General features: G+C 44.5%; 1 protein-coding gene across 3 annotated transcripts in view; it reads left to right on the top strand.

Moving 5' to 3' along the window:
- The window catches only part of Kansl3 (KAT8 regulatory NSL complex subunit 3), a 57012-nt gene extending 37634 nt beyond the window's left edge, over positions 1-19378 (top strand). For all 3 annotated transcript variants that reach the window (XM_013019820.1, XM_013019821.1, XM_013019822.1), the window contains 12 exons: positions 976-1050; positions 1244-1401; positions 3593-3656; positions 4079-4279; positions 4429-4585; positions 8004-8195; positions 9089-9173; positions 9458-9585; positions 11002-11111; positions 11495-11717; positions 11978-12111; positions 17375-19378. In XM_013019820.1, the coding sequence (XP_012875274.1) occupies positions 976-1050; positions 1244-1401; positions 3593-3656; positions 4079-4279; positions 4429-4585; positions 8004-8195; positions 9089-9173; positions 9458-9585; positions 11002-11111; positions 11495-11717; positions 11978-12111; positions 17375-17395 (1548 nt within the window). In that variant the 3' untranslated portion in view covers positions 17396-19378. The remainder of the gene's footprint in view (positions 1-975; positions 1051-1243; positions 1402-3592; positions 3657-4078; positions 4280-4428; positions 4586-8003; positions 8196-9088; positions 9174-9457; positions 9586-11001; positions 11112-11494; positions 11718-11977; positions 12112-17374) is intronic.
- The last annotated feature ends 1703 nt before the right edge of the window (positions 19379-21081 follow it).

Below are 21081 nucleotides of genomic sequence, written 5' to 3'. Positions count from 1 at the left end.
ATATCCAGGTTATTTTGAAGACAGTATCAAGTATATTTCATTTATATATGTTTCAGTATGTAAGATTTCTTTAAACAAGTACCATATGATTTCCCCACCTAAAAAATGAATAATTCTATTAGGCCCAAATTATTAGCTCTCAAATTTTACATGCTCATGTTTGATCCCTTTATAAGATACCAAAGAACCTTTTATTTTATTATCTTACATTTATTCATATACCTGCTAGTTTGTGTGTTTCTGAAATGTCCAAGCCTCCATTCTTCTCAGTCTAGTTTAGTATGAGCCCTAGAACAACAAGAGAAAGACAGCACCTACCCATATTCCTTCTTCCCAAGGACAGCAACAGAACTCCATCCTTAGTCAGTAGCTGACTGCTTTGAGAAATCTGGGATGTGTGAGAGCTAGCTCCTAAGCCCAATGGAAGAGACTTTTCTTACAAGAGAAGAGCACTATTAGTGTTTCTTTCTCCTTCCCTCCCTCCCTCTCTCCCTTCCTCCTTTCCTCCTTCCCTTCCTCTCTCCCTCTTTCCTTCCCTTCTCCTCCTCTCCACTGATGGAACCCAGGGCCTTATGCATGTTAGTCAAGTGTCATTTAGCTGTCACTGAGCCCACAACCCAAGCCCAACATTTGTAGTCTTTTTATTGTATGCGCACCTAGTGGAGAAAAATAAAGCAAGAAAGCTCTGGTCTTGAGGATTGACAGGGTTGAAGTATTATACTTCCCATCCTTTGGTACAGATGTGACCTGGGGTCCTTTCAGAACCCTAGTTCTCTTAAGTAGTAGCTGCTTGTGGGATAGCACACCTTATATTCTGTATTTTTACTGCTATCACCATGGCTTATGCAGCTGGGGGTTAGAAGAAGGGAGGAAAAGATGGGACTGCATGATGGGTCTGGGCTACTCTTTGATCCTGGGTAGGGGAGGTGCAATGAAGTCACTTGCCCTTCAAACATATAGTGTCCTTATTTACAGGTATCGGTAATGGAGTATGTCACTGCAGTCATCTGCCTTGGGTTTCCTCTGCTTACCGTGGATGGTCCCCGGGGGGTAAGAGTGAGGTGAAGTTGGTTGCTGGGTCATCAGCAGTGGGATTGGGGGACAATAGGAGTGCATGTCTCATCCAAGTTGGGGTGAGGAACCCAGCTGGTACATAACCTACTTCTTGAAACATCCCCAAACTTTCAAGGTCAGTGCTTCCTGAGTATGAACTGGCCAAATCTGAAACCTGTACTTGTTTTAGGATATAGATGATCCCCTCTTGGATATGAAGACTCCAGTCCTCTTTGTGATTGGTCAGAATTCCCTACAGTGTCACCCTGAAGCCATGGAGGACTTCCGGGAGAAGATCCGAGCTGAAAACAGCTTGGTGGTAGTTGGAGGAGCTGATGATAATCTCAGGTAAGTAGGCTTCCCCAGAGCTACAGGGAGCAAGTTACAATGTAGAAGAATGCCCGTTAGGTAGCAGTGGAACTATAGACTAATCTGGCTCAGTTAGCAAAATCTGAAAATTAACATTAGTATGATAGCATTATCTAATTTGCTGTTGTCTTCTGATTGTTATTTTTCTGGTATAGGTTCTAGTTCAAGAACACATTAGTTGCATTTTTAATTGTCGAGCCTCAGTCTGTGAATTTGATGTAGTTCCTCAGTCTTTGTCTTTCATGACTTTGATATTTTTGAAGATTACTAGCCAACTATTTTGTAGATTGCCCCTCAGTTTACGTATTTTTACATTTTCTTTTGATTATGTTGAAGATGTGCATTTTTGGCAACAATGTCCATAAATGATTACCCATTTCAGTGCATCCCTTCAGGGGATATATGATACTGATTCATCTTAATACTACTGATAATAACCTTAGTCACATGATTAAGGTAGCTTCTGCCAGGTTCTCCAGTATGAAATTTCTGTTTTTTCCATTGCAATTAGTTAACTTGTGGGAAGAAGAAACTTGAGGCTCTATAAATACTTTATTTGCTATAGACTTTGACTAGAGTAGGCATTTAAAAATATTTATGCCTTAACTGAGGTGGAATGTGAACATAGATGTTACTTGTTTTAAGTCATATTTGAGAAACTTCAGAGTATAAATACAGGCAAAGTTTGAGAGAGGTTTTAGGAAGATGACTGGTCATTGAGACAGACTTTCCTTGTAGTGATGAAGCATGTAAGGTTGTAGTTCCATGTTTTGGGGGCAGTAATCATGTTCAAACTTGGACTGTTGCTTGCTAAACAGGTATTCTGCCACTTGAGCCATGCTTTCCCCCCAGCCTTTTTGGCTTTAGTTATTCAAATGGAGTCTCACATTTATGCCTGAACTGTCATAGACCTATGGCCTCTGTGTACCTAGGGGGACTGGCATGTGTTACTATGCCCAGCTGCTGACTGAAGTGATGATCTTGTTAATTTTTGCTCAGGCTGACTTGAAACTGTAAGCTTTCTGATCTCTAATTCCTGAATAGCTAAGAGTTTAGGTGTGGGCCTCTACAACTGGTCTATAGTTACATTCTCATCTAATGTACTGAAAAAGAGGTTGTAGGGGCTGGGAAGGTGGCTCAGTGATAGAGTGCTTGCCTTGCATGCATGAGGTCCTGGGTTCGATTCCTCAGCACCACATAAGCAAAAAGAATAAAGCCGGAAGTGGTGCTGTGGCTCAAGTAGTAGAGCACTAGCCTTGAGCTGAAGAGCTGAGGGACAGAGTTCAGGCCCCATGACCGGACCCCCCAAAAAAAAAAAAAGAGGTTGTATTATCTATTTGGCTTCCTTTTTCTATATATTCCGCCTTAGAGATTAATTTTCAGTTACACACTAGAAAACTAAGTACTTGCTCCTAAGCTGGTTTTTTTTTTTTTTGGTCCTTCTGGCCTTGTCATTTGCCAGCCTGCCTTTCGATGCACTGAGCAATGTTTTTTATGTAAATACATTGCTTTTCTTGGTAGTTCAGAAAATCTTTTCTTTTTTTTTTTTTGGGTCCGGTCATGAGGTCTGAACTCAGAGCCTGGGTGCTGTCCCTCAGCTCTTCAGCTCAAGGCTAGCGCTCTACCCACTTCTGGCTTTTTTCTTTTTGCTTATGTGGTGCTGAGGAATCGAAGCCAGGGCTTCATGCATGCAAGGCAAGCACTCTACCACTGAGCAATCTTCCCAGCCCAAAACCAGGGAATTTTAAGGCTAGCTTTTCATAGAAGAATGCCACTAAGTGAGGTCCTTCCTCCCTCCCCCCCCCTTTAGAACTAACAAAGGGCCCCCTTGAATCTTCTTCCACTTATCTAGTAATCTCGGAGTTGGGAGACTAGGGAGGTAGAAGGTATGGAATCCCTCTATGTGGCCCTGGCAATCCAAGTCAGCTTTACTTGTTAAGTTAGAAGTATAGGCCTTCTGAAGTGGATAGTCCTGGGCATCATCCTTGGTTCTTTATATAGGTCATTTTGTTTAATCCCCATATCTCTCTGAATGGGGTGTTACGATGCAGATATGAAAACAGGCTCATAAAGGTCACATCACCTGCTTTAGGACTCATGTAGTCTTTCCAGGCCTACAAAGTAACACAAAGAAGAAAAGTAAACATTTTTCTCCTTTTTTATTTCTTAGAATAAGCAAAGCGAAGAAGAAATCAGAAGGGTTGACTCAGAGCATGGTGGACAGGTGTATTCAGGTAAACAGGTGTCCTGTATGTGTTTGCCTTTTGGGTTTCATGCTGTTGGCAACAGGCTCATTGGCTTTGGAGTATGAAGGAATATCCACTGAGCCCTCTGGGGCTACATTATAATCAGAAAAAAGAAAAAAAGAGAAAAAGAGCAAAGGGGAGGTAACCTGAGACATAAGCAAGGCATCTGGGAGAAAGGGTTTGCCGGAGGAGGGGTAGAATGTACCTGCTTCCTCACAGAGCAGAGGTACATGCTAGTCTTTTTCAACCACAGTCATTCAGAAGCATGGGATTTGTATATGCTTTGTGAGTGAGAAAGGACCAGCACATCTAGGAGCCAATGCCCAGGTAGAATCTCGCTTAGTTGCAAACCATCTGGGAAATTCCTGCTCCCCAGAAGACTCGTAGACCTGGATTCTTTTTTACATTAGGATGAGATTGTGGACTTTCTGACTGGAGTGCTCACTCGAACTGAAGGTCACATGGGCTCTGAGCCTCGGGATCAGGATGCTGAGAAGAAGAAGAAGCCTCGTGATATAGCCCGAAGAGACTTGGCCTTTGAAGTGTCTGAACGGGGCAGTCGGCCTACTTCTCCAGCTGCCAAGCTCCCTGCCTCACCCTCAGGCTCAGAGGTAGTTCAGGCAGGGTAGTTCAGTTCATGGGTACTGAAGACTACATAGTTGACTTCCTAGGGATACTTGGGAGTTCCAGGGGAACATGCTGACCAATGTCTAAATTCAAACAACATTGGCTCATCTCTTGGCCTTCGTATTCTACCCAGGATCTCTCTAGTGTGTCCAGCAGCCCCACATCCAGTCCCAAGACCAAAGTGACCACAGTGACCTCTGCCCAGAAATCTAGTCAGATTGGGAGCTCCCAGCTGCTGAAGAGACATGTACAGCGGACAGAAGCTGTGATGACCCACAAACAAGCCCAAGGTATAAGCTTCTGGCCTAGCAGTCCCACTGGGGTTCTACGGTTCCATCTTCTGAAGCTGATGTAATGTGGTAGCTGGAAAGTATTAGATCTGCAGCTTTTTTCTGGTGGATATGAGAGACACCCTTTCCCACATTCCTGTCTAGACAAAATTAGACTGAAATGAATGTACGTTAGTGGGGCTTTGTGGTCACTAGTTACAGCTTTGTGTTGGTATATTAGAGAGGTTGGGTTTATAAGCTGACTGTGTGTGTATTGACCCAGCTTTTTTCTAGGGAAGCTATGTCTTTTGCTCCAGGCACTCCTAGCCACTCATGCAGTCAGGGAGCTTTCTAAGTCATGCAGACAGCATGACTAATTTTATTCATCAGATTCTGAGACAGCTCACCTGGCGTCATGCCCTTTCTTTGTTTTGCCCTTGAATAGTTAGGATTTCCACACTGAAACCTTTCACAAAGTTGATCAAGGTTTTATAGTTAGGTTTTAGGGAAGCATGTATGATAGATATTCGGGGCACTAATAGTGCAATATGGAAATCTATAGAGAAGGGATCAAGAAAGAAGTGCACTTGAAGTGTACACACACACACACACACACAGAGTAACTGAGGTGGGTAACCTTGAGCTAGGGCCTCTTACAGTGATATTGATGATATGTCTATGACCATGTATCATCTAAAGTTCTTAGAATTCCAGTGCCTAGGAAGAGGCACAGCCCTTGCTGACTGTGAAATAGAGGATGTTAAGGGTTGAGAAAGATGATCTACTCACCTCTCCTGTGACTTTTAGTGGAGCCAGAATGGTAGAACTTAAACCCAGGCCTCTTAAGAGTTTTCTCATAAGAGTGGTACTAAAAGGAGCAAAGAAGCCTGGCTCTTCGGGCTTCCATGAATGAGGAGTGGTCAGAGCCACGTTCTGGGTGAATGGTGTCCCCTTAGATGATTGAAGATAGCTAGTGATTAAAGGAGAATCTCTTGAGCTCTGGAAGGCTGTGATAAACTGGGTCAAAATGGTTCCCAGAGTGTCATGGGGTCAGCAGCAGCTATATCACATGTCTTTAGCAGATATGGGTAAGCAGGGAGTGATAGTTAACATAAACAGAGCCCTTATCAAGTGCCATGCCCTCTTGCACTTCACTTGCCCTCGATGGTTGAATCATGACAATGACCTTTAGTTTGTAGATGATTCCGTGGAACTGCTACATGGCAGAGTCAGGTTTCAAGCTCAGTGACCTCAGAAGGAGCTCCTTTAGACCATTTTCTTCTTTTTCTTTTTCCCACTCTTCTCCTTTCTCTGGCTGGCCATGATTCTGTAATTCTTTCTGATTCATTCCAGCACAGTTTGCTGCTTTTCTGAAACAAAACATGCTGGTGAGGAAAGCTCTTCCTCCCGGCACCTCCTCCTGTCTCTTTGGTGAGTATCACTCTTTTTCTCACCTACTTGTCTTGGACTTACTGCTTTTTACCCCCTCCGCTTTATTTCCCCCTCATCATTCTTCAGTGTCTACTTTCTTCCTATTTTTTCTCTTCTTCTGTTACCTGTTTCTTTTTTTTTTAATTTCCTTTGCTTATTTATTCATTTTTTCAATTTCTCATGGTGTTTTTCTTTTTTTTTCTTTCTTATTGTGGTTCTTTTACTGTGCTTCTTGATTTCACTTTTCCTTTGTATGCCCATTGCCTGTGAATGAGCCTGAGTTTCCTTGTCTGTTTCTCTACTCCGAGTTCTTGTTTCCATCCTGGCTGCTGCAAGCATACCAGCTACTTAGCAGCCATATGCCTTCCTCTTTTGATTTATTTCCTAAGCAGTGATTTCCTAGCTAGTGATGCCTTAATTGTGGCTCCATGTCAGAATACTGCCCCTCCCTCCTTCCTCATTGGATTGCTGCCTTCCTTCCTGCCCCAGAACTACTTTGTGATAAGAGTACTAAAGATGACTTCTAGGTTTAAAAAGGAGGAAACCTGGCCAGCCAGTAATTCCAGTTACTTGGGAGCAGAGGCATGAGAATCATGAGTTAGAGACTAGCCCCAGCAAAGTTACTGAAACCTTATCTCAAAAACAAAATATAGCTGGGCACTGGTGGTTCACACTTGTAATCCTATCTACTCAGGATGCTGAAATCTGAGGATTGTGGTTCAAAGCTAGCCCAGGCAGGAAAGTCCATGAGACTCTTATTTCCAATTAACCACCAGAAAACCAGAAGTGGAGCTGTGGCTCTAAGTGGTAGAGGACTAGCCTTGAGCAAAAAAAGCTCAGGGACAAGGCCAAAGCCCTAAGTTCAAGCCCCATGACTGATTAAAAAAAAAAAAAGAAATAAAAACAAAATACAGACAAAAGGGCTGGGTATGTGACTCAGCCTGTAAGAGTCTAGCATATGCAAAGCCCTGGGTTCAGTCCTCAATGCCAATAGCAACAAAAAAACAAAGAAGGAACCTGTGAGGAAATCTAAGGGATATAACTTCAGTCCAAAAGGCTTTATTCTGTGCACAGTGAGTCTGTTTGAGTCAATGGAAATGGAGGCTCCTATGTGAAAAATGACCTTTCTCTATCATGGGTACTAAGATGACATAAGTACTAAGTTGTAATATAGCCTGCTGCTGCCCTGTTACCTTTGGGCAGGAGTTGTGAGGCTGCCTGTGCTTCAGTGGTCCCTCACCTAATCGCTACCCAGAGTCAGCTTAAAGTTCTGGTAATAGTCTTTCTCTTTGCCTCCATTTGGCAAGCCGACCCTCAACCTTGGGCTCTTAAGAATGGAAGCGCTGGGGCTGGGAAGGTGGCTCAGTGGTAGAGCGCTTGCCTTGCATGCATGAGGCCCTGGGTTCGATTCCCCAGCACCACATAAGCAAAAAGAAAAAACGCTGGAATTGTCGCTGCGGCTCAAGTGGTAGAGCACTGGCCTTGAGCAGCAGAGCTCAGGGACAATGCCCAGGCCCAGAGTTCAAGCCCCACAACCAACCAAAAAAAAAAGAATGGAAGCGCTCCGAGGAGTCCTATGGAAACTCCTGTTTGCAGAGGACTAGGTAGCCTGCTGCTCCCTGAGTTCCTGCAGAAATTTCCTACCTCCTGCCTGTGGAGTGATAGTAAGGAGAGCCAGCAACAGTAATATGATCACATTCCTTGAGTTTGGGAAGGGCTGTTTATAGCCACTGTGGTGAGTCCTCTGTTTGGTGGTACTGGCAGGCCCAGAGTGTCTTCTGTCCTCCAAAGCCCCTTCCCATCTACCACTAGGGAAGGGTTCTAGATGGACAAGGAGATATCCTCTGAGAAGAGCCTGGTGGAGTCTGAGGTAGAATTGTGAAATAGGGTCCTACTTGTAGGGTGGCTCTCCTGTTCCCAAATGGCTGGTCTTTGCTGATATTGGCTGGCAGAATCCACTGGGCCCTGTTTTGGCTTGTGGAGATTTCACCTCAGCTCCATCTCTTAGTTCCCATTTCATCAGAACCAGTGGAAGAGGCAGAGAAAGAAGAGCTTAGGGTCCAGCTGAAACGACACCATCCCTCCAGTCCTCTTCCTAGCAGTAAGACTTCCAAGAGACCGAAGATCAAGGTGTCCCTTATCTCCCAAGGGGACTCGACTGGGGGACCTTGTGCTCCTTCCCAAGGAGGAGTTTCAGAAGGTGAGTTGCTCAGGGTCTGTTTAATAAGAGTTGCCCAGTTCTTGTAGGTACATACAGATCCCCTTGGAGGCTACTTACCAGGTGGGCAGCTCAGCCCCTGCTTCAGAATGAGAAGCCTGGAGCAGAAAAGGCATGAGGTTACACCTGCTGAGTAAGTGGGCGGTGATCTTGCTTAAATAAGGACTGGGGAGGCAGAGTCTGGCGGGAACTGTAGGGCCATTCAGAGTACCATACATTTTCTTCCTTTTTAATTTTATGAAAGATAATCTTGAAAACTTAGAAAATAAAAGAAAAAATGATCCAACACTTTCCCTTTTCTAACAAAGCTTCCTTTTTTCATTGTCCAATCTTTGCCTATAATACCTTTTTTTTGAGGGGGGGGGGTCCGCTCATGGGGCCTGAACTCTGGGCCTGGGCACTGTCCCTCAGCTCTTCAGCTCAAGACTAGCGCTCTACCACTTGAGCCACAGTGCCACTTCAGGCTTTTTTCTTTTTGCTTATGTGGTGCTGAGGAATTGAACCCAGGGCCTCAGGCATGCAAGGCAAGCGCTCTACCACTGAGCCACCTTCCCAGCCCCTTTGCCTATAATATCTTTTTTTTTTTTTTGCCGGTCATGGGGCCTGAACTCTGGGCCTGGGCGCTGTCCCTCAGCTCTTCAGCTCAAGGCTAGTGCTCTACCACTGGAGCCACAGCGCCACTTCCGGCTTTTTCTGTTTATGTGGTGCTGAGGAATCGAACCCAGGGCCTCATGCTTGCAAGACATGCACTCTACCACTGAGCTACCTTCCCAGCCCCTGCCTATAATATCTTATATTTAGCTTGAGTTGTGGAACTCAGAATGGTATGGGCTAAGTAGGACTGACCAGTGGCCTTGGGATTTTCTCTTTTGCAGCTACAGGAGGAAAGCCCATCACCATGACACTGGGGCAAGCCTCAGCAGGGGCTAAGGAGCTCACTGGGCTTCTCACCACTGCCAAGTAAGTGCTCCTTTGTCTGTCTCTAGTTCCTTCTTTCCTTTATCCCTTTTCATTTAGTGCTTCAGGAAGACAGTAGATTCTGGAATCTTATCAATTATGGGGTATGACTTCTTTCTGACTGTAAGTCCTTTTAAGAGAACAGAAGTAGAATTCAGAAAAGCGAACTTAAGAAATTGCACGTTCTAGTGTGTGTCCAGCCTTGCTGTCCTTACTCTGGCCATTCCCTGTGTTACTGGGGTCTGCTGCCTTCTGACCTTGGGATAACAGAGTTCCTTTGTTTCCAGGTCAACTTCTGAAGGTGGAGTTTCAGCCAGCCCAGCCCCCTCAGTGGCCTCCAGCAGCACCACACCCAGTGCCCTGCATACTCTCCAAAGCCGCTTGGTGGCCACATCTCCTGGCAGCAACCTCCCAGGTATCTTAGAGTCTATTGTTCCCCCTACTGGCAAACTCTTTTTGGCCTGCTGCCAGAGAGTGGTCTTTGATGAGCATTCTTGGAGGTTGTGCCTCTGGGCCTCACTGTGGTCCTAGAGGATGCCAGAAAGCTGGAATTCGCTTGAGTGAGGGGAATTCCATAGACTTAACACCCATAATATATAAATGTCCAAATGTGCAAGAGCTGTATACTCTGCTGTAAAAGTGGGAAATACTAATGAGTAAAGCACATGTTTCTTTATTTCCTTTTCAAAAGATGTTTACATTGTTATTATAAAGGTGTTAAGCCAGGCGCTGGTGGCTCACACCTGTAATCCTAGCTACTCAGTAGGCTGAGATCTGAGGATCTCGGTTCAAAGCCAGCCCGGGCAGAAATATCCATGAGACTCTTATCTCCAATAAACCACTAGAAAACCAGAAGTGGCGCTGTGGCTCAAGCAGTAGAGCGCTCGCCTTGAGCTGAAGAGCTCAGGGACAGTGCCCAGGCCCAGAGTTCAAGCCCCGTGACCGACCAAAAAAAAAGTGATATACAAAGGGGTTACAATTCATACTGCAGGTAATGAATACATTCCTTTTTGGACAATGTTATTCTATGTTTCATTTTGATGTTTTTGTCTTTTTGTTGCCAGTATTGGGGCTTGAACTCAGGGCCAGTGTGCTATCCCTTAGTTTTTTTTCTCAAGGTTGGTACTCTATCACTTAAGCCATCTCTTCACTTCTGGCTTTTTACTTTGGGTTAATTGGAGCTAAGAGTCTCATGTCCATTCCTACCCTGGCTAGCTTTGAACCGCTATCCTCAGAGTTCAGCATCCTGAGTAGCTAGGATTACAGGTGTGAGCCACTGGTTCTTGGATTATTTTGATGTTTTAAACATGTCTGATTGAATAAAATTGAAAGCAGGGCTAATTAGCACACCAAGATGTTTTTCTGACTATTCTTGTCCCTTACTTTCTCTAACCCCACTCTGCACAGAAAAGCTAATTGCCTGAGCCCAGTGGGCTGGAATGTAGCAGCTGCCCCTCTCCTTTCTCTTTGCCTTGAGGATATGGTGCTGTGTGAGGAAATCCCATTTGTCTTAAACAGTTCCTCCTTTTCCCTGGAATTAAAGGAGTATGGGGAAAATTTAAGTTTCTAAAAAGTGAGCTGTTGGTTTTTTTCTGATATTGTCCAAAATGCAGGACTTGTAGTTTGCAACAGGTTGGGTATACAGGGAAAATCCAAGGCAGAATCTGGCACTACTGTGCATGCTGGGGGAGACACTCTTGGTGTCTTTTTGAAGGTAGAGAAGGTGAGGGCCTTGGATTGAGTCCAGTATTGGTGATGGTGGGCAGTGTGGATGCTTATGAGTATTTGCAAATGATTGACTAGTGCTGATAACTGCTATGTTCTGTCTTAGGGGCCACATCAGCCAGTAGCCTCCTCCAGGGCCTCAGCTTCAGCTTGCAGGATATTAGCAGCAAGACCTCTGGCCTCCCAGCAAATCCCTCCCCGGGGCCAGCCCCACAGGTACACATCTCCCTTACACTGGGCAGGCAGGTACAGGGAATAGGTCTCCTCCGCCTAATTGCTTTTGGCAAGGAGACTGGGTCAAGAGTTAAGTGGGGTCAAGGACAAACAGCCTTTCCAGCTCCCTAGCTGATGAGCTAACAATAGTTATGGCTCATCACTTACTGTGTGACATTAGGCAAGCTTCTTGACCTTTCTGTCTTGTTGCCTTGTCTGTGAAATGAGAGTTAAAGAAAATGTTTGCAAAATGCCTGGAAGGGTTACCTTGCATGTAATAGACACTTAGTATGTGTTAGCCTTTAATAATATGCTGTGGGCTCTCCAGGCTTGAATTCTGCTGTTGGGTGCTAGCTTCTGATCACCTGGGCTTGTGTGTCCAACAGGCCACCAGTGTGAAGTTGCCCACCCCGATGCAGAGCTTGAGTGCCATCACCACGGGCACCAATACCATTGTTCGTACCATTCCTGTGGCCACCACTCTCTCCTCGTTGGGTGCCGCTCCTGGTGGGAAGCCTACAGCCATCCACCAGTTGCTGACCAATGGGGGCCTTGCTAAGTTGGCAAGCAGCCTCCCTGGCCTGGCTCAAATCTCTAACCAGGCATCAGGTGAGTCTCATGAGAATTGTGGGGATTCCAAGATTGGGTCTTCCCTAGTACCTTCCAGTATCATGAAGTCAAGGTCTGAACCCAGCCCACAGGGTCTTCATTGCCCAGAAAGGTCAAAAGACCACAAACTGTTGTTTCCTGTTGCCTTTCAAAAACAAACAAAAACAAATTCAGGAAAGGAAAGCCTTAGCAGAAACTGAAGGCTATAACCAAGAACCCCCGCTCTCCCACCTCTACCCCCCCCCCTCTTTCTCTCTCAGGCTTGAAGGTCCCCACCACCATTACTCTGACCCTCCGTGGCCAGCCAAGCAGAATCACAACGCTGAGCCCCATGGCCTCAGGAGCAGCCCTGTCTGAGGAGCCCGCCTCCCAGGTGTTACCCTCTAGCTCACAGGTGAGTCTGTTTGGAGAAACACAGCATGGGCTCCAATACTAGGAAAGTTGGAGCTGGCCAACCAGTTGACCAGAATAGGTACCACTGCACTAGGCCATATTCAAACCCAGACTTTTGGATTTATCACTTTGAGCAAGTCATGGACCTCTTTGAGTCTCCTTTTTTTGTGACATTCCCTGACTGTTGTGAGGATTAGAAGTAAATACTTTAGAGTAGCTGTGGCTAATATGTAATGTTTCTGTGTACTTTCACTCTTGTTCTCTTTCTCTCACTTCTTGTTTTTAATCATTCACAAGTTGTAAGCTACTTGGCTAGTATTCTGCTTCACTAATCATTTTTCAATGCTACACCTTCCTAGATGTACCATTTATTGCTGTCATTTTAGTGCACAGCTAGGTTTTCATAGCTCTTACTCAAGAAGTCAGTTCTTCTTAGATAATCTATCTAATTACCATTGTGACCTATTCAAGTAAAATATTTCTGATCTTAAAATGGTAGTCTGAGGAGCAACCCAAAGATTGGAGGTTAAATTTAAACAACAACAACACAAAAATGGTTCTAGTCCAGTACTCCATGTGCTTTTCTCCAGTATGCACTGTTAAGCCATGTCTTCCTTTGTGTGTGTGGACAAGGTGCAATGCACGGGTCATGTAGCAGCAGGCTCCAGTTCCTGAGCCTTTGTTGGTGGTGGTGGTGGAGCTTGAACTCTGACCTGGGCACTCTCCCTCAGCTCTTCAGCTCAAGGCTAGAGCTCTACCACTTGAGCCACAGCGCCACTTCCAGCTTTTTCTGCTTATGTGGTACTGAGGAATCGAACCCAGGGCCTCATGCATGCAAGGCAAGCACTCTACCACTGAGCCATCTTCCCAGCCCTCCTGAGCCTTTTTGCCAGTCCTTCTGGGTCTAAGGAGAGATCAGTGCCTGACATTCTTGGAATCATAGTACCTTTGTTTGCACAGATGTAGAAGTGCTTTTATTTCTTTATCTTACTTCTTTTTTTTCAATTTCACACAAAGTTGTGTCTATTCAGACACTATAGAAATAGCATTATTTATGAAGTGACCATAGTGCTATCCTACAGATTATAATTATCGTACTGTAATTGCTTAATATGACTTCCAGCCTTTTTCTTTCTTTCTTTCTTTTTTTTTTTTTGGTTGGTTGTGGGGCTTGAACTCTGGGTTGGGTGCTGTCCCTCAGCATTTCAGCTCAAGGCTAGGGCTCTACCACTTGAGCTACAGAGCCACTTCCGGTTTTCTGGTGGTTTATTGGAGATAGGAGTCTCATGGTCTTTCCTGCCCTGGCTAGCTTTGAACCATGATCCTCAGATCTCAACCTCCTGAGTAGCTAGGATTACAGGCGTGAGCCACCGGCGCCTGGCCAGCCTTTTTCTTATATAATTTTATTTATTTTGAACAAAAAGAGGATCATAGAGTATGGATTATTTTGTATATAGACTTTGTTTTATAGGTCATTTGTAATGTGTTCCTATTGGTTGCTTCGAGACCTTTCCACATCATTCCAGAGGTTGACTGGTATTTCACTGTGTGGGTGTGTGAAACATGTATCTCACTGCCTCCTGCTACATAGAATGTTAGAGTATGTCTTGTTTTGTTTTGTATTTGTAAATACCTTTGCTCATGGTTCTTCTAGGAGTATTTCTCAAAGCTGGAAACCAGTGAGTAGAGATGTAGAATACATCTCACATCTAGTCATCTGCTGACTAATTACCCTTCAAAATGTTTTGCTTGCTGGGCACCAGTGGCTCGTACCTATAATCCTAGTTCTTGAGAGGCTGAGATCTGAGGATATGGTTCAAAGCCAGCTGGGGCAGGAAAGACTCATCTCCAATTAGCCACTGGAAAACTGGAAGTGGAGCTGTGGCTCAAAGTGGTAGAGTGCTAGCCTTGAGTGAAAAGGCTCATGGACAGCACCCAAGCCCGCCCTGAGTTCAAGCCCAGGACCAAAAAAAAAAAAAAAAAGTTTTGCTTATTTCCAGTTGTAGCCACATTGATGAGATTTTGTGTTTTCCTATACCTTTGTCAATTGTGGAGATTGGGGTGGGGGAGGTGCTGGGCTTGGGGGCAGGGTTGTTTTGTCTTGTTTTTGTGATTCTGGGGATTGAACCCAGGGCCTCACTCTTGCCAAGCAAGAGTTCTACCACTTGGGCTACATTCCCAACCTTTTTTTCTGTTTTGTTTTTGTTTCTGAGATAGGATCTTACCAACTTTACCCAGGCTATTCTCTCACCATGATCCTTCTGCTTCAGCCTACTGGAGCTATAATTATAGGTGTCCTCATGGAACTGTTTTCTATTCTTTTCCTTTTGTATATCCTCTCATTAATTTTATTGTGCATTACAGAAAAAATAAGACTATCTAAAACAACACAAAAGGCAGGCACTGGTGGCTCACACCTGTAATACTAGCTCCATAGGAGGCTGGGAGCAAAAGAGCTCAGGGACAACACCCAGGCCCCAAGTTCAAGCCCCATGACTGACCAAAAAAAATCACAAAATGGAAAAAAAAAAGACACACACAAAAAAATAAAATAAAAAAAGAAGAAGCCATATGTATTTAGAAAGAAAAACATTTTCCTATTCTTTTGGTTGGATTTTATTCTATGTGAAATTTTGGCTTCTATTAGTGAGTGATTAGTGAGTTTGACCTGAAATTTATAATTATTTAGACTTGCTATTACTTATTATCACCTACCACTTTTGTATGTATGTGCTATCCTTTGTCTAAAAGAGGTGAGTCTGCCCTTGTAGAATGATATGGGAAGTATTTAATGTTTCTTTTCAGCCTCTTAAAACACTTAAGCAAAGCTGGGTGCCAGTGGCTCACACCTGTAATTCTAGCTACTCAGGAGACAGATCTAAGGATCACGGTCAGCCCAGGCAGAAAAGCCCATGAGACTCTTATCTCCAAATTAATCACTAGAAAACTGGAACTAGAGCTGTGGCTCAATGTGATAGACCACTAGCCTTGAGTGAAAAAGCTCAGGGATAGTGCCCAAGCCTTGAGTTCAAGCCCCATGACCAATAAAAAACAAACAGAAAAACACTGAGTAGTACAGAAACGGCCCCTTCCTTAAGTGCTTTAAGAAAGTGACCTGCAAAATCATTGGGCCTGTTCGTAGACCATCTTCACCTTTACTGATTCCATCTTTGTACATAACTAGAATATAGATCCTTGCTACATGTTGCTTCCCTCTGTAGGGTACTCAGCAGGCTGTGACCTGGGGGAGCTGGTTAGCTTTGGAATGAGTAGGTCATTGAGGTCCCTCATTTCCCATACTAAATTGAAGTACAGGACAAAAGCTGCATTCTGACCTTCTACCTAATGGGGTTAAAGCTATATTATTTCTTATGTGTATACAATGGGTATTGATGAATCTCTGAGGGAGATTCAAAGCATTCAATAATCACTTTCATATTCACATTGCCAGAGAGTGTGACACTGAGGAAAGAGCACTGGCTTGTAAATCAGGCCATCTGTTTTCAGTAGGCTCTGTGATCTGGGAAGATCATCTGACCTCTGTGGGCTTTCATTTTCTCATCTAGTTTAGTGAGAAACTTGGTCAGATGGTTGCAGTAATGGAATTAATAGAGCTAAAAAAAACCTCAGGCTTTGGGAACATTTATGAGGCAAATTGGAAAATGTGAACACTTTCTCTGTAGTTGTTGATAATTGAAGAATTGTGTAACTTTTTTCTCTCCTGAGACAGTCTTGCAGTCCCTGGAGGACTGGGGTTATAGAGGGAGGGAGGGAGGGAGGGAGGTGTGTGTGTGTGTGTGTCTGTGGAGGTGTGTGTGTCTGTGTGTCTGTGTGTGTACATGCATGAACCCCTTTGCCAGTCCTGGGGTTTGAACTCAGGGCCTGGGCACTTTAATGCTCCAGACTAGTGCACCACTTGAGCCACAGATCACTTTTATCCTTTTGGTAATTCGATGGAAATAAAAAGTCTCGTGGACTTTCCTGTCAGGGCTGGCTTTCAACCATGATCTTCAGATCTCAGCCTCTTGAGTAGCTAGGATTATAGGCGTGAGCCACTGGTACCCGGCTTATACTTAGCTTTTTAAAAAACAATCTTTTTAAGTATTTTAAGGTTACTTAATATTTGTGGGTAGAATGAATTTAAAATTAAGGGTTATAAATACTAGTGAAATTACTGTTAGGTCTGTGAAAGCAGATTGTGCACTAATTAGTGTTCACTACCTGTGTCCTTGCTGGACATGGACAACCATTGTGCTTTCTGACAGCTGGAACACCATAGGGGAAAGGGAGGACCAAGTTATGACTTGCAGTAGAGTCCTAAGCATGCACTTCTTGCTCTTCATCACAAGCTGTCTCTCCTCTCTGTCTCCTGACTACAGTGGGACACTTGGCAGGCAGGAAAGTGGCCAATCTAACTGTCACTATAGCAGTGAACCTCATTGCAGCCTTGCAGCAAGCCCTAGCAAGTAGGCTCATTGTTGAAGGAGCTCCTAATCAGGACAGTGGTCACCTACATTCTGCCCTGCCTTGGAGCTCTGAACGCTGGGGTGCAGGGAGCTTTTGCATTTTTTTTTTTACTGTTAACCCCTTCATCTTCCTCCCTTCCTATGTCCTCCAGCTTCTTCCCTTTACTGAATTTTCAGTTTCCCAAATGTCAAATTGAGAATAATGATAGACTTGGTAAACAATGCCAAGTGTCTACCTTGCTTCCTTTTTCCTAAGCTGCAGAGTTCAATTGTCTGTGGTATCTTCCACACATGTACAAAATGTCCAAGATCTAAAATGATATTGTCAGAATAGTCATGGAAGTCTTCCCTTCAATTCTGATACCCTAATGATTTACCTGTTCCTTCTCTCTGCATTCCCTTTCTGTTCCCATGTATGATAAATGCTAAGAGCCAAACTATGTGATTGAGCACGTATTATGTCTTAAGTGATTTATGCAGATTATCTTACTTATCCTTACAATGGCCTACTGAAGTAGGTGCTGTCATTGATGACTTAGGGGTAAGGGAAAGGAGACTCGACTCACAGAGCCTGCCAGCCAGAGCCATTCACTGAGTGGCCAGATAAACCTCATTTTAGAGTCAGTATTCTGTTAACAATGTAGCTGCCAAAGCACATGTTCTGGTATATGAACTTTTTTACCCTGATGAGAGTTACTTTGAAATCAGTTCTCAGGAATAAGTTGATTTAGTCTGTGGGTTTGGTTGTGATGGTTACCAGACAAAGCTTTGACCCTTGCTCACTGCCTTCTGTCACAGCGCCTGCCTCCAGCACCCTGAAAGATGCTGCTTTAAGGTGAACCTTGTGTGGACCTGCTGAACTATTCCAGTGCTGAAGACCTGTGCAAGACAGTTACTTTTATCTCTTCACCAACTGTCCAGGGTTGAGCCTCTGAGCCTTGAGAAACTATTAGGCCAGTGGTACCAACAAGGGCGAGGCACTTTCCTCCCAGTTCTGCACGTCTGATGCCGGAGTCAGCCTCCTCAACAGAACTGGTCTACGTGGGTCAGAGGCACTTGTATCCTGCATTGGGGTGATACTCATCCCAAGTCACTTTGGAACTGCTCACTGCATTTAATTGCCAATGGGAGAACTTCCAGTGTTCACTGGAAGGCAGAGAGAACTGGGCTATCATTTTTTTAGCCCATTTAGCCTCTAGGATAAAGAGAGCAACAGGTGCCAAGAAATGAAAACTGGTTCCTTTTTTTTTTTCTACCATGCTTTTTGCTATTTTGGCTTCCTGAGAGCATACAGGTCCAGAAAGGCTGAAAATGAGGGGTAGAGCAAGAAAGGAAGTGGCTGACATGTACAGTGAACGTTGTGGTGTAGTTAGTTTAGTTTCGGGGTTGAGTCTGACCCTAGCAGATTAACTGTTAATGAAACATGGAATTTGCCTTGTCCTGAATCCAGTACATCTGGGTATAACCAGCCAAAGTGAGTCTGACTATCCCAGGAATTTTGATCCTTCTGGGTGGTAAAGCCTGTACTTGAGTTTCTATTTTATATACCTTTTTGTCTTCCTGCCTAGAGATTGTTGACAGTGAATTTGCTGTACACCCTGAGCCTTGCAGGTCATGATCCCTGGTGAAGTAGACACTGAAGACAGACCACTGGGCCCCTTCATACCCTTCAGAACACTTAGGTGCAAAAGTAGTTTTGAGTTTGGCTTTGGACCTGTGTCTATAAGCAGGCTGCTTTCCTTTCTGTGCTTAGAACATTTCTAGTCAGGTGAGGAATAAGGCAACCCAAGTGCTCAGTTTAGAGCGGTGGAGCCAAGTGGAGCACATGGTGTTCAGGGGTCAGAGCAAGCAGGTCAGAGGTGTATGTATAGCAGTGGAGAGGGTTCTCTAAGCAGCAGGCCTTCCCTCCCTCCATCCTGTGGCGCTGCTGTCAGTAATTAGTACAGTACGAGGCTGCATTTTGTATTAACTGGTAGGTAACTGCATTCTGAAATTCAGAAGGCTAATATTTAGTGAATGTAAGAAATTTTAAAATCTGAAAAGAGGCATCCAGGGATCAGAGGTTTGAAAGTTTTATAGGTAGAATTGTAACATATCAAAAGAGCAGAGCAGAGAGAAGTAAGGTTGTGAGGCTCTGTGAAGCTTGAAGAGATCATTTAGAACTAGTAGATAGCCCTGAACAACCCTTCAAACAGCCTAAACTACAATGGGGTGGGTGAGCTGGTCCTGGAAGATGCCACCCCAGGTGTTGGGAACCAAGGAAAAAGCAAAAAATACTATTTTTGTGGCAAATGCCATATGCGTCCATGAATAACATGCATCCATGAGGCTGACACATTGAAGAACTCCAAAACTGGGGCAGGGGAGCTGCGAGAATACTGAACTTCACCTTTGAGGGACTGGCCAGCAGAAGAAGGGGAGTCTGGACTTACATTCCTTAGATCCCATTACAAGCCACAGTTCGTGCAATGTGGAAGGAAGTTTTGCCCTTTACCTATCTCCTAGCACACCTAGAGTCCATAACCTCAGAACATGATACTCTTGGACAGTGTTGAAGGCTCAAGAAGGCTTTAAATTCTTGCACAACAGATACATGTATGTTGGTGTCCTGTAGATGATGTCCATGGGCTTGATGTCACTGAGGGGTAAAGACCTTTTGTCCACATTTAGTCCCATCACTACAGCACCTTGGGCTATATGGGTTATAGGGCTTAGCCACTCTGTTGGATCCATTCTTACATTAGGAAAACAGTTAAAATTTTGCTACTTAGCAAAAACAATTAAAAACATTCAACCTTTGGATTGCTTCAGCTTGTTTTCATTTGACTTCACATACTTATTCTTGGAACCACCCAGTGAAATGAGATGGGAACAGAAAACATAGCTAATCCATAGTGGTTATGTTAGAGCCAATGCATACCTGTAATTCCAGCTATTAAGGAGGCAGAGGTTTGGTTATAGGCTGTACCCAAGATCAGCTGGGTACCAGTGGTTTACCCTGTAATCCTAACTACTTAAGGAGGCTGACATCTGTGGATCACAGTTCAAAGCCAGCCTGGGCAGGAAAGTTTGAGGCTTTTACTTCCAAGTAGCCACCAGAAAACTGGAAGTGGTGCTGTGGCTTAAAGTAATAGAGCACTAACTTGGAGCAAAAGAGTTCAGGGACTGCACCCAGGCCCTGAGTTCAAGCCCCGTGGCTGACAAAAAACACCAATGCTAGTGATCCTGTCAGCAATATCTGGTTCTGTGAGATGGGTACTGTTCCGTTTTTGTTGTTGTTAGTTGTGGGGCTTGAACTCTGGGCCTGGACATTGTCCTCAGCTCTTCAGCTTGAGGTGAGCATTGTACCACTTGAGCCACAGAACCATTTCAGGCTCTGGCTTTCTGGTGGTTTCTTGGAGATAAGAGTCTCAAGGACTTCCCTGCCCAGGCTGGCTTTGAGCTATGATCCTCAGATCTCAGCCTCCTGAGTAGCTAGGATTACAGGCGTGGGCCGTCGATGCCAGCTTATAGTTCCCTTTTGACAGATGAAATGCACAGTCACACAACAGGAGTGGCAAGTCAAGTCTCATGTCCTGTGCACTTGTACTGTTACAGGGTTCTAGGATACTCAAGAGTGGATTAGCCTGGGATGGAAGGCAATTGGCTGATCTCCAGGTAACCTGTTAGATGGTCTAAAGAGATCAGTGTTCCTTTGCTTTTTTTTTTTTTTTTTTGGTCGGTCGTGGGGCTTGAACATGGCCTGAGTGCTGTCCCTCAGCTCTTCAGCTCAAGGCTAGCACTCTACCACTTGAGCCACAATGCCACTCCCAGTTTTCTGGTGGTATACTGGAGATAATCTCAAGGACTTCCCAGTCCAGGCTGGCTTTGAACCATGATCCTCAGATCTCAGCCTCCTGAGTAGCTAGGATTACAGAGGTGAGCCGTCGCCCAGCACTTTGCATATTCTATACCTGCTTCCAAATAAAATAACTCAGTAAAAACTTAGAGAAGGATGTGGTAGATTCAAGAGTTATCCCTTGAACCTACCGTATTTCAGTTAATACATATGTAAATACTGCATACCACCCAACATATTTACTGAATTCCAACCTTCAGCTTACCTGTGAACTTGAATCCAAGAGGACCTTAGATCCCTAGTTGGTACTTGACATGGGCAAGTCTGGTGGGGCCGTAGTTGTGAGACTGGTTGGAACATTCAGCACACCTATGCATGTAACAGCCATCCTTAGGAGATCCCCAGTGCATCCCTTCCCTCTTCAGCCTTCTAGTCTCACTGACTTAGTCAAACAAGTAAAGAGAGCATTAGGTTTAAAAGACAGCAGTCTCACACTGCAAGAACAGGGATGGGTCCACAGCAGCTTTTTCAACTGTATAGAGAGCGAGAGAAATTGATCAAGATTCATTTGTTAAATAGCAACTCCTAAGTCTTCCTCATTTCTTTTTTTTTTTTTTCTTTTTGTCGGTCGTGGGGCTTGAACTCGGTCTGGGCGCTGTCCCTCAGC

Source organism: Dipodomys ordii, unplaced genomic scaffold (genome assembly GCF_000151885.1).
Source record: "Dipodomys ordii isolate 6190 unplaced genomic scaffold, Dord_2.0 Scaffold47, whole genome shotgun sequence".
NCBI lineage: Eukaryota > Metazoa > Chordata > Mammalia > Rodentia > Heteromyidae > Dipodomys > Dipodomys ordii.
The sequence above is the reverse complement of the archived record's forward strand: the minus strand, read 5'-3'. Positions and strand labels throughout refer to the sequence as shown.